Raw genomic sequence first — 13,188 nt, 5'->3', positions numbered from 1 at the left:
CACCTTTATGACTACTGTCAAGATGTTGCCTAATCCTCGTGCTGACAAGACCCGTCACGAGACAGTCAGACATGAGTGATTCTCTGTCTACTCCTGCTTTGTGTGTTAGACAACGCAAGGCCAGGGTGTTTCCCTTTCTGTTTCTCTCTCTATCACTCTCACTCTCTTTCCCTCTATCAAACAGCTGGAAAGAGGACTACTGGCTGCTGCTGAGGTTTTCATTGGTCGGTGTGAAGCATGTGTGAGGCCAGTGTGATGTGTTCTAATTTAACAAGACTGACCCCCAAGTGTTCTGCTGCTGAGTCACTGAAGGAGTCTTTGAATGTCTCGTGCACACACACATACACACACAGAACAGGTCAAGCCTAAGAATTGACCAACACTTAACCAATACATTGAGGCTCTGTGGTCATATGATTTAATTAGGTCAGAGATTGAGAAACACAACCTGAGAAATGTGATGTGAACGTAGCCTTCCTGAAGTACAAATCCATTGCAGCTTTCACACAAAATCTATCCAGGCCTATTGAACTGTCAGTTTAATAAATTTTACCTCAAGATCTGATTTTGCTAAAAGCATAAACAGTGACAAATTAGGATTTAGAGGCCATCTTAATATCCCTCATTCTCTCTCTCAGCCTCAGAACATCTATTGTTTTGGGTACAACTGCAAAGTCTTTGTCTTGAAATACCACACAGGGTGACAATGTCAACATAGGCATTAGGCATCCGTTTACTCCAAGCGGAAAAAGTTTTTCAACGAAAACAAGAGTTTCTATTGGACAAATTCAGGTAGGTCCCTCCCCTTTTGCTTCAGTTTGGTGTCTATCATAAAAGGTAAACGGTAACCATTGCAAAACGTTTTGCAACAGACCGAACATTCTGCAAAGGAATCTGACTAATGTATACACCCCAGAAGTCTTGACCCTAAACCCAGACCACTTCCTCAACCACACTGTTTGCTCATATTGGGTGAGAAGGGGTGAATTGTGTAAGGTTGTCTGTTACAACCACAACCAACCACACACACACACACACACACACAGACAGCCAGCCAGCCAGCCAGCCAGCCAGCCAGCCAGCCAGCCAGCCAGCCAGCCAGCCAGCCAGCCAGCCAGCCAGCACTGACTCACTGACCATGCCTGCAGGACTGTCGTTCCTCTTTACTATGGTTTGAGAACATAAATACTGGTGGTTGTTGTCACTGCATATCATTGTATATCCTGCAATAATTGGCTGTTGAGACTTCTGCAGGGTTTTTTTTATTCATGGAAATTCACTAAAAAGCTATTCAGAAAATATTCACACCCCTTGACTTTTTCCACTTTTTGTTGTGTTACATCCTGAATTTAAAATGGATTACATTTATATTTTGTGTCACTGATCTAGTAGACACAATAACCCATAATGTCAAAGCGGATTTTTTTTTTATAGAATGTTTTAGAGATGTATTAAAAATGAAAAGCTGAATTGTCTCTAGTCAAATGTGCTTATCAAGTCACATAATAAGTTGCATGGACTCACCCTGTGTGCAATAATAGTAGTAATAATACCCCATGATTTTTTAATGACTACTGCATCTCTGTACTCCACACATGCAATTATCTGTATGGTCCCTCAGTCGAGAAGTTGATTTGAAGCACAGATTCAACCACAAAGATCAGGAAGATTTTCCAATGCCTCATAAAGAAGGGCACCTTTTGGTTGATGGGTGAAAATAAAAACAGCAGACACGGAATATCCCTTTGAGCATGGTAAAGTGATCAATTACGCTTTGGATGGTATATCAATACACCCATACACTACAAAGATGCAGGTTTCCTTACTAACTCAGTTGCCGGAGAGGAAGGAAACTACTCAGGGATTTTACCATGAGGCAAATGGTGATCTAAAACCGTTACAGAGTTTAACGGCTGTGATAGGAGAAAACTGAGGATGGATTAACAACATTGCAGTAACGCCACAATACTGACCTAATTAACAGAGTGATAAGAAAGAAGCCTGTACAGAATACACATTTTCCAAAACATGCATTCTGTTTGCACTAAAGTAATATTGCAAAAAATGTGGCAAAGAATTTAAAGTTTTGTCCTGAATACAAAGCGTTATGTTTGGGGCAAATCCAACAAGACATCACTGAGTACCACTCTTCATATTTTCAAGCATGGTGGTGGCTGCATCATGTTTTGGATATGCTTGTCATCTGCAAGGACTAGGGAGTTTTTTAGGATAAAAATAAACTAAATAGAGCTAAGCACAGGTAAAATACTAGAGGAAAACCTGGTTCAGTCTGCTTTCCAACAGACACTGGGAGATGAATTTACCTTTCAGCAGGACAATAACCTGAAACACAAGGCCAAGGCTTACCAAGACGACAATGAATGTTCCTGAATGGCCTAGTTATAGTTTTGACTTAAAACGTCTTGAAAACAATAATTTATTAAAGAATAATGGGCAAATATTGTACAATCCAGGTATGCACAGCTCTTAGAGATTTACCCCAAAATCACTCACAGCTGTAATTGATGCCAAAGGTGATTCTAATATGTATTGACTCAGGTGGATGAAGTAAAGATATATTAGTGTTCTATTTTCCATTTAAATGTATAATTCTGTGTGGATCGGTTACACAAAAAAAATTAAATCAATTTTAATCCCACTTTGTAACATAACAAATGTGTAAAAAGTCAAGGGGTGTGAATACTTTCTGAATGCCCTGTACATATTGTATACACTTTTATTTCTGGGAATTAAATAGGCTGCTACAATTTAACAGGAGAGAAGCCTGTCATTCTGTCCTAATTCTTGATAATACTAATAGTACACTGTATATATTTTCTTCTGCTTTTCATTGCAGAAAGAGTCATAAAAAAGACACTAACAGGTTAAAGTGGCTAGACAAGTAGAACAGTTGTATACAGTATAGCCTACTTAGAATTCAATGGAGAAATTAAGAAAAAAATAGTATTTTGTAACTGCACATATCAACAGCCACTTTATGAGAATTAACACAGGGCCTCTCCTCTACTGTTTTCAAATCAAATACATTTTTATTGGTTGCATACACATATTTCGTAGAAGTTATTGCGGGTGTAGCGAAAGGCTTATGTTCCTAGCTCCCACAGCGCAGTAATATCTAACAATACACAGCAATACACACAAATCTAAAAGTACGAAATATAGAAATATAGAAATATTAGGGCGAGCAACGTCAGAGTCCAGAGTATATATATGTGTGAGTGTGTTTCTATATATACAGTGCCTTTGGAAAATATGCAGACCCCTTGACTGTTTCCACAATTTGTCACAGCTTTATTCTAAAGTGGATTAAAAAAATAAAAATCCTCAGCATTCTACACACAATACCTCCTAATGACAAAACAAAAACAGGTTTTTAGAAATGTATGCAAATTTGGCAGTGTTTACAGCACTACATCACTTTTACATAATGAAGCACCTTTGGCAGCGATTTCATCCTCAATTCTTCTTGGGTATGTCGCCACAAGCTTGGCACACCTGTATTTGGAGTGTTTCTCCCATTCTTCTCAGATCCTCTCAAGCTCTGTCAGGTTAGAGGGGAGCTATTTTCAGGTCTCTCCAGAGATGGTCGATCGGGTTCAAGTCCAGGCTCTGGCTGAGCCACTCAAGGACATTCAGAGACTTTCCTGAAGCCACTACTGCGTTGTCTTGGCTGTGTGCTTAGGGTCATTGTCCTGTTGGAAGGTGAACCTTTGCCCCAGTCTGAGGTTCTGAGTGCTCTGGAGCAGGTTTTCATCAAGGATCTCTCTGTACTTTGCTCCATTCTCTTTGCCTCGTTCCTGACTAGTCTCTCAGTCCCTGCTGCTGAAAACATCCCTACAGCATGATGCTGCCACCCCCATGATTAGCTGTAGGGATGGTGCTAGGTTCAATCCAGACATGATTGTTCAATCTTGGAATCTTGTTTCTCATGGTCTGAGTCTTTAGGTGCCTTTTGGCAAACTCCTAGTGGGCTGTCATGTGTCTTTTACTGAGGAGTGGCTTCCGTCTGGCTACTCTACCATAAAGGCCTGATTGGTGGAGTGCTGCAGAGATGGTTGTCCTTCTGGAAGGTTCTTCTAGAGAGGAACTCTAGAGCTCTATCAGAGTGACTATGGTGTTCTTGGTCACCTCCTTGACCAAAGCCCTTCTCCCTCGATTGCTCAGTTTGGCCGGGCGGCCAGCTCTAGGAAGACTCTTGATCCAAACTTTTTCCATTTAGGAATGATGGAGGACAATGTGTTCATGGGGACCTTCAATGCTGCAAAAATGTTTTGGTACCGTTCCCTAGATCTGTGCCGCAACACAATCATGTCTCGGAGCTCTACGGACAATTCCTTCGACCTCATGGCTTGCTTTTGCTCTGACATGCACTGTCAACTGTGGGACCGTATAGACAGGTGTGTGCCTTTCCAAATTATGTCCAATCAATTGAATTTATCACAAGTGGACTCTAATCAAGTTGTAGAATCATTTCAAGGATGATCAATGGAAACAGGATGTACCTGAGCTCAATTTCGAGTCTCATAGCAAAGGGTTTGAATACTTGTGTAAATAAGGTATGTTTTTCTTTTTTTTACATTTGTAAAATTTTCTAAAAACCTGTCTTCACTTTAGCAATATGGGGTATTGTGTGTAGATTGCTGAGGATTTTTTTTATTTAATCCATTTCAGAATAAGGCTGTACCAGTCTAAAAGTTTGGACACACCTACTCTATCATGACTCAAGATATAATCCAGATACAGACACGGGAGGAGGATAGTACAGTTCTCAGATGATTTGTTCGAAACACGGGGCAGGCAAAGGGCAGGTCGAGGGCAGGCAGAGGTTCGTGATCAGGTCAGAGTCAGGCAGGTACAGGACGGCAGGCAGTCTCGGGGTCAGGGCAGGCAGAGGTTTGTGATCATGTCAGAGTCAGGTAGGTACAGGACGGCAGACAGGCTCGGGGTCAGAGCAGGAAGAGGTTTGTGATCAGGTCAGAGTCAGAATGCTGGTAAGACCAGACGAACTGGCAACAGATAAAGAGAGAACATAGGTATAAATCCACAGGGGATAATGGAGAAGATGGGTGACACCTGGAGGGGGGTGGATACAAGCACAAAGACAGGTGAAACAGATCAGGGTGTGACATACTCATTCCAGGTATTTTCTGTATTTTTACTATTTTCTACATTGTAGAATAGTAGTGAAGACATCAAAGCTATGGAATAGCACATGGAATCATGTAGTATCCAAAAAAGTGTTAAACAAAACGAAATCATTCGAAATCAAAATTGCTTCATTAAATGGTTTTCCATAGCCGAGCACGCGCAAACAAGCCTAAGATCACCATGCACAATGCCAAGTGTTGGCTGGAGTGGTGTAAAGCTCGTCGCCATTGGACTCTGGAGCAGTGGAAACGCGTTCCCTGGTGTGATGCACCACGCTTCACCATCTGGCAGTCCAACGGATAAATCTGGGTTTGGCTGAAGGCAGGCGAATGCTACCTGCCCCATTGCATAGTGCCAACTGTAATGTTTGATGGAGGAGGAATAATGGTCTGGGGCTGTTTTTCATGGTTCAGGCCCCTCAGTTCCGGTGAAGGGAAATCTTAACGCTACAGCATACAATGACATTCTAGATTACTCTGTGCTTCCAACTTTGTGGCAATAGTTTGGGGAAGGTCTTTCCTGTTATAGCATGACAATGTCCCTGTGCGCAAAGCAAGGTCCATACAGAAATAGTTTTTTCGAGATCAGTGTGGAAGAACTTGACTGGCCTGCACAGACCCTTGACCTCAACCCCATCGAACACCTTTGGGATGAATTGAAACTCCGACTGCGAGCCAGGCCTAATCGCCCAACATCAGTGCCCGACCTCACTAATGCTCTTGTGGCTGAATGGAAGGAAGTCTCTGCAGCAATGTTCCAACATCTCATGGAAAGCCTTCCAGAAGGCTATTATAGCAACAAAAGGGGGACCAACTCCATATTAATGCCATTGATTTTGGAATGAGATGTTCGACGAGCAAGTGTCCACATACTTTTGGTAATGTAGTGTAGTTGCTGGTTGAAAATACAATCTACACAGGACCTTCTAATTAGCAGGTTTGCATGGGCGGGAGTTTTTCTGTTTTCCATGGTGAAATCACCATGTGGTAAATTTGCTAATAGACCAATATCAAAGAGAGTGACAAACCTCTCTGCCAATAACAGCCCAGTTTCAGTTTTCCCCTCCTAACTCAGACCATTCCCGAACAGTCCTAACACAATTAATGCTTGAGAAGTAGGTTTGCTAAAAAAGCAATTTTTGCCCATTTTAATGGAAATGTATGTATCAAAATGAAAAGAAACCAATGAATACATTTACTCAATGAAATTGTATCTTTCAAATGATCTTTCTCAAAAATGTCTGTATGTTGACCCATACAATAATCTGTACTGTAAGTTTTTTGTACATTTTTTGTTCCTAAAACATTTTGGTGACCCTACTGCATGTCCCCACGACCCCACTAGCTGTCGGGACCCCGACTTTGAATACCACTGTGTTAGGATGTGTTTGCTGTACTGTAACAGTGACCATGGCCAAAGTCCAGCTACAGACAGTCTTAATGACAGATACGGATACACATCAACATCTTGTCAGCGATCAAAGCAGGGCAAGCAGAGGAGTGTATGGTAAAATTGGGACTGGGCAGGTAGTTTTTTTAATGCAGTCATACTGGCCCTTTAGCATTAACTTAGTATTAACGTAGGCTAACAATGATATTTTAATAAGGATATTGGTGACTAGAAGTCTGTCCTGGAGGCAGTGACAAAGTCATGTATGGCTCTAACATTCCATGGACATTAACTTTGCACTGTAATATATTGATCAACTCCTACCCCCCCCCCCCCCCTCTCCCCCCCTCTCTCTCCAGGTAAGTCCCACCTGGCCATTGTTCAGAAGGTGAATGACGAGGGGGAGGGGGATCCATTCTATGAGGTGCTGGGATTGGTCACCCTGGAAGACGTCATCGAGGAGATCATCAAATCAGAGATCTTGGATGAGTCTGACCTCTACAGTGAGTCTATAAAATGTAACAGGCTCATAACACATTTATTACATATTCTCTTATGTCATATGAGCCTGTAACACATTAATTACTTGCACTGAAATAATAGATACAAGCTATACCCTTTTCACACTACTGAGCCAAACAAAGCTGAGCTGTACTTTGCTCACCTGTTTATGCATCCACCATGCTGGAATGGACAATGTGAATTGTCACCACAGTATGGTTCAGTAAGGTTCAGGATGGATAGTGTGAAAAGGGTATTGGAAAAGGCTGTTATTGGTTTTATATAAGACATAAGGAGGTATCTCTGATTCTGACCTGTCCTTAATGTTGTCTCTCTCCCACCCAGCTGACAACAGCAGAAACAGGAAAAAGGTGGCACCCAATAAGAACAAGAGGAACTTCTCTGCCTTCAAACAGAGCGAGAGCGAATCCAAAGTCAAGATCTCCCCTCAACTGCTATTGGCCGCTCACCGCTTCCTGACTACAGGTTAGAACATGTGTCCCTGCCCACCAACCAAAATAATGACATGTTGGGGCAATCAACCTCCCAACCACACCATACAAAGCAGAACACTCACATGCACTATAGAATCACCATATAGCACAATATGTGATTCTCAATTGGTAAGATACGGTTACAACTCAAGGTCATGGTTTCAATTCCTGCAGGTATTAAACATTCATTGTAAAAATGAAACATTCTCAAACCTGTTTGAATGTAATTACATAAATGATTCACTTGTAGTAATCTATGTAACACAAAGTGTTGCTAGCACCACTAGTCATGTGGTCTGTTGTAGCATGCTGTCAGCTAGAGCGAGAATGCCGTTGCAGTTACCTCTTTCTCTAAAATAACAGACAGAGCAGTGTTACAGCATGCCTGTCTGTGTCTGCCTCTACAAGTCTCGTTGTCTTTCCCTTTTGTCACTACTGGGATTGTTTCAGTGTCTATATCAGTCTATCTCACCACTCTCTGATGCTGTCATTCTCCTGTCTCCTCTCTTTCTGTCGCTTCTCTCTCTCTGTCTTTATGTCTCTGTGATGTTGCTGACATCATGCCATCACCACTAAAGACAAGCAGCATATTGTTGGACTACTTTATCATTGGATCATTTCAATTCAATATATAGCTGTGATAAACCACAGCCTCATAAATGTCTGTGTCTATAATATACTGTATGTCTCTCTCCCATCCAGAGGTTAATCAGCCCATACCAGATCTCATGTATGCATTTACGTACCTTACATATTGTATGTACAATATATTTATCTTCCTGCCTCATCCAGAGGTGATGTTGTTCAGCCCGTCCCAGATCTCAGACAAGGTTCTGTTGAGGATTCTAAGACACCCAGACGTGATCCAGGAGATCAAGTTTAGTGACAGTGACAAACGCTGTCCTCAACACTATGTCTACCAGAGAGGGAAGGCAGTTGACTACTTCATACTCATATTGCAGGTAAGGCCTCTCAATGGTCGATTGTTCTTTCTGTCTCTCTTTTTCTCCCTCAACTCTTTTATAACCTCTACAAACAAGTATAACAAACAAATAACAGGTTAATTCTGGTCCAAAATTGGTTTCTGTGCACCCACCAAATCACATGCTACATCAAATTCCCACATGAAAGGTTCCTCCTTTGTTAGTTCACTAGTCATTGCTTACTCTATTCATACTGCACTTTATAGGCCTGAGCAACACGCTCTAACATCCCTGCTACATGTCACAAATGGCAGCTCCCCGTCCTGTCTTGAGTGGGGTCACAAAAGGGTCCACAAAGCATTTTTAATCCCAACCCTTATTCAACAATGAACTGGGTTGATGGAGGGAAGCTTTTTGTGTAACAACACTAACCCAGAGGGAGCCTATACATTTTGGGGCGGCAGGTAGCCTAGTGGTTAGAGCGTTGGGCCAGTAACCGAACGGTTGCTAGAGCAGATCCCTGAGCTGACAAGGTAAAAATCTGTTGTTCTGCCCCCTGAACATTGCAGTTAACCTATTGTTCCTAGGCCGTCATTGTAAATAAGAATTTGCCTAGTTAAATGAAGGTTGGATAAAAATAATCAATCAACCACACAGCTAGATTAACCATCCTATTTAAGGACTGTTGAGAATGACGGCTTTGGACTCACACCTACACTCTCTTCGACATATACTGTAGCGCTCCCAAACCTGTATATTCATATCCATGCAGATAAAGCAGAGGAGAAGAGACGAGGAGGCCACTAGACTATTGAGATGCTGGGCAGGGCAGGGGGTATAGTCAGGGGGTAGCGTTACTGCAGCTGTTACTGCAGCAGGAGGTTAGAGGCTGCAAGGGATGGAGCGGAAGGTACTGGGGGCTCCTGGAGAGGGCATGGTGTGTGGTGAGCAGTGGGTGAGAGAGGGGAGGGTGGAGCGAGAGAGTGTAAGTGCAGAGGAAGGAAGGGATGGGGGGGAGAAAGAGAGAGATATATTTGGGTCCAGAGGGGCCTGGCCTTCAGTAATTGATCCCTCTTAAGTAAGGGGGAAAGAGAGGTGGAAAAGGGAGGGAGGAGAAGACACCATGCGTACCATGCTGTCCGTTATCTGTGTATCAAAACACAAAAAAATGTGTTTTATTCATGTTTTAACCTTGATTTAATCAGGGAATCATACTGAGACCAAGGTCTCTTTTACATATGAGCCCTGAATTACATAAATTACAGAAAATACATATGTAAAATATAAAAACAAAATAAAAACACTAACAGTCAAAAGTTTGGACACACCTACTCATTCAAGGGATTTGATTTATTTAGATTATTTTCTACATTGTAGAATAATAGCGAAGACATCAACACTATGAAATAACAAATATGGAATAACAAAAAAGTGTTAAACAATTCAAAACATATTTTAGATTCTTCAAAGTAGACACCCTTTGCTTTGATGACAGCTATTACACCCGTTGTTGGAATGAGACCAAGGTGCAGCGTGGTAAACGTCCAGCTTTCTTTATTTAGATGAACACCAAAAAATAAATAAAAACAAACAAACGTAAAGTTCTGCCGGCTATACAGCAACTAACAAAGTCAAGATCCCACAAACTCAGGTGGAAAACAGGCTGCCTAAGTATGATCCCCAATCAGAGACAACGATAGACTGCCTCTGATTGGGAACCATACCGGGCCAAAAAAGAAATAGAACACAGAGATTTGCCCACCCAAGTCACACCCTGACCTAACCAAGTAGAGAATAAATAAGGCTTTCTAAGGCTTTCTAAGATCCCCCCCCCCCCCAAGGTGTGGACTCCGGCCTCAAACCTGAACCTATAGGGGAGGGTTCGGGTGGGCATCTCATCTCGGTGGAGGCTCCGGTGTGGGACGCAGAGGCCTCCTCTTGAGGCTCCCCCCACTTCGGTGTCACCTCTGGTGTGGGGATCGTCGCCGGGGACTACGGACCGTAGATCACTGCTGGAGGAACCGAACCACCGATCGTTGCCGGAGGCTCCGGCCTGGGAACCCTCGCTGGAGGCTCCGGACTGCAGACCATCGCTGGAGACTCTGGACTCTGGACTGTGCCATGGATCATCACTGCATGCTTCGTGCTATGGATCATCACTGGAGGCTCCGTGCCATGGATCATCACTGGAGGCTTTGTGCCATGGATCATCACTGCAGGCTCCGTGCCATGGATCAGCACTGGAGGCTTCGGGCCATGGATCATCACTGGAGGCTTCGGGCAATGGATCACCACTGGAGGCTTCGGGCCATGGATCATCACTGGAGGCCGGGTGCGTAGAGCTGGCACAGGACGCACCGGGCTGGGGAGACGCACTGGAGGCCTGGTGCGTAGAACTGACACAGGATATACTGGGCCGTGGAAACGCACCGGAGGTCTGGAATGCAGAGCTCGCACAACCCTTCCTGGCTGGATGCTCGTCCTAGCCCGGCAACTGCGGGGCGCTGGCACCGGACATACTGGGCTGTGAAGGCGCATCGGAGACACAGTGCGCGGAGCCGGCGCAGGATATCCGGGGCCGAAGAGACGCACCGGAGACCAGGAGCTCTGAGCCGGCACAATCCGTCCTGGCTGAATGCCCACTCTAGCACGGCAAATGCAGGGAGCTGGCACAGAGCGCACCGGGCTGTGGATCCGTATCGGAGACACAGTACGTGTAACCGCAAAGCATGGCGTCTGAAGGGTCACACGCTCCTCAAAGCGACTGTCTTGCTCCAGACTCCAACCCCTCCAAACTCTTTCGTCCCTCTCCCCTGCCAACCACTTCTCGCTCAAACGGTCCAAGAATTCCTCATCGCCCGCGTCACCTGCCTCTCGGGTTTCCGTTGTGTCCTCTTCTCCTGACCACGCTGCTTGGTCCATTTGTGGTGGGAGCTTCTGTTACACCCGTTGTTGGAATGAGACCAAGGTGCAGCGTGGTAAGCGTACATCTTTCTTTATTTAGATAAACACACACACAAAAAAAAGATAAACGAACGTAAAGTTCTGCAGGCTATACAGCAACTATCAAAATTAAGATCCCACAAACTCAGATGGAAGACAGGCTGCCTAAGTATGATCCCCAATCAAAGACAACGATAGACAGCTGCCTCTGATTGGGAACCATACCCTGCCAACAAAGAAATATAACACATAGATTTGCCCACCCAAGTCACACCCTGACCTAACCAAATAGAGAATAAATAAGGCTCTCTAAGGTCAGGGCGTGACAACAGCCTTGCACACTCTTGGCATTCTCTCAACCAGCTTCATGAGGTAGTCACCTGGAATGCATTTTAATTAACAGGTGTGTCTTGTTAAAAGTTAATTTGTGGAATTTCTTTCCTTCTTAATGCGCTTGAGCCAATCAGTTGTGTTGTAACAAGGTATGTGTCATGGATCCCTCTAGAACATTCCTTGCGCACACCTGGCCCCTATTTCCACTGATTGTATTTGTATATATGTGCCCTTTGTTCACCATGGTGCTGTCGATTATTGTTGCAATGTCCGTTGGTGCGTGTGAGTGCCTGTGCTGTGTGTTTTGGCTTTCATGCCATTGTGATTGCGCAGATGATTACGGGTCTCTTCCCGTGTGTTAATCATTGTGCGTGTGTGTTATTTATTCGAGGTACTCCTCACTCTTTTGTTTTGGGTTTCTACCCTGTGTTTTGTTGCGTGCTTGTTTGGTCTTCGTCCCCGTGCCTTCGCGCGGCACACCGTAATTTTGGCTTAATAAAAAACCTTATTACGCATTCCTGCGCCTGTCTCCTGAATCTCTTCATACCAACGTCACAGTAGGGGTGGTATACAGAAGATAGCGATTATTTTTAATACATTTACAAAAATGTATAAAAACCTGTTTTCACTTTGTCATTGTGGGGGATTGTGTGTAGATTGATGAGGAAAAAAGGTCATTTAATCCATTTTAGAATAAGGTTGTAACGTAACAAAATGTGGAGAAAGTAAGGGGTCTGAATACTTTCCGACTGCACTGTATATAAATACAAAATGGAAGAAAATAGAAAAACACGGTCATCAGTAAAAAAGGTCCTCAATTAGCTTTCTGAAACATTACATTTAAGAACATTTTCAAGATTGTTCCACAAATAAGGTGCAAGAAAACTTCAATCGGATTCACCTAACTCACTAGAGACCTAAGGAATTTCCAGAGTTAGCCATCCGTGAGACTGAGTGTGTTAACTCGGATGTATAAAGTTTAGTTATGATGTTAGGTACAGTGGGTATTTTTGTAAATAAATGAAAACATAGCAATGTATCAACAGCAAAAATGGATCAAGCATGTCAGCTCCAGTAGATTTTTTAAAACATAAATCTTAAGCAAGGCATCTAGCACATCACAGATAGTAAATTGTTGAAATGAAAACAAAGATTCACTAGAAGTTGACTGGTTAACCATCGAGTCAGCTACAGGCTGGCAGAGGGAAGAGCAGTCGATTGACTGACTAGGGTCAATGAAACCACTGTTTCTCTCGAATAAAAAGCCTGCCGAGATAAAATTATGATGAAAAGCATCACTTTTCCCATTCTCCTCACTTATGATGCCAGTGTCAGACAGAACTTGCTTAGGCAGGGAAGAAAAGGAATGTGTATGCTTTCGTGCATTCTCAAATTTAGAAAGGTCACCAGCAGTTAGAGATACAGTTAAAAAAGTC

The 13,188-nt window shown here is 43.3% G+C and overlaps 1 protein-coding gene across 1 annotated transcript in view; it reads left to right on the top strand.

The window, feature by feature from the left end:
* The window catches only part of LOC110526038 (metal transporter CNNM4), a 40,041-nt gene that overhangs the window by 9,598 nt on the left and 17,255 nt on the right, over positions 1-13,188 (top strand). The window contains exons 2-4 of the mRNA XM_090238026.1: positions 6,918-7,061; positions 7,405-7,545; positions 8,346-8,515. Of these exons, the coding sequence (XP_090094152.1) occupies positions 6,918-7,061; positions 7,405-7,545; positions 8,346-8,515 (455 nt within the window). The remainder of the gene's footprint in view (positions 1-6,917; positions 7,062-7,404; positions 7,546-8,345; positions 8,516-13,188) is intronic.

This window comes from Oncorhynchus mykiss, chromosome 6 (genome assembly GCF_057628025.1).
Source record: "Oncorhynchus mykiss isolate SJ-2025 chromosome 6, ASM5762802v1, whole genome shotgun sequence".
In the NCBI taxonomy this organism is placed as follows: domain Eukaryota; kingdom Metazoa; phylum Chordata; class Actinopteri; order Salmoniformes; family Salmonidae; genus Oncorhynchus; species Oncorhynchus mykiss.
Note: the sequence above shows the minus strand (reverse complement) of the source record. Positions and strands in the feature narration are given on the sequence as shown.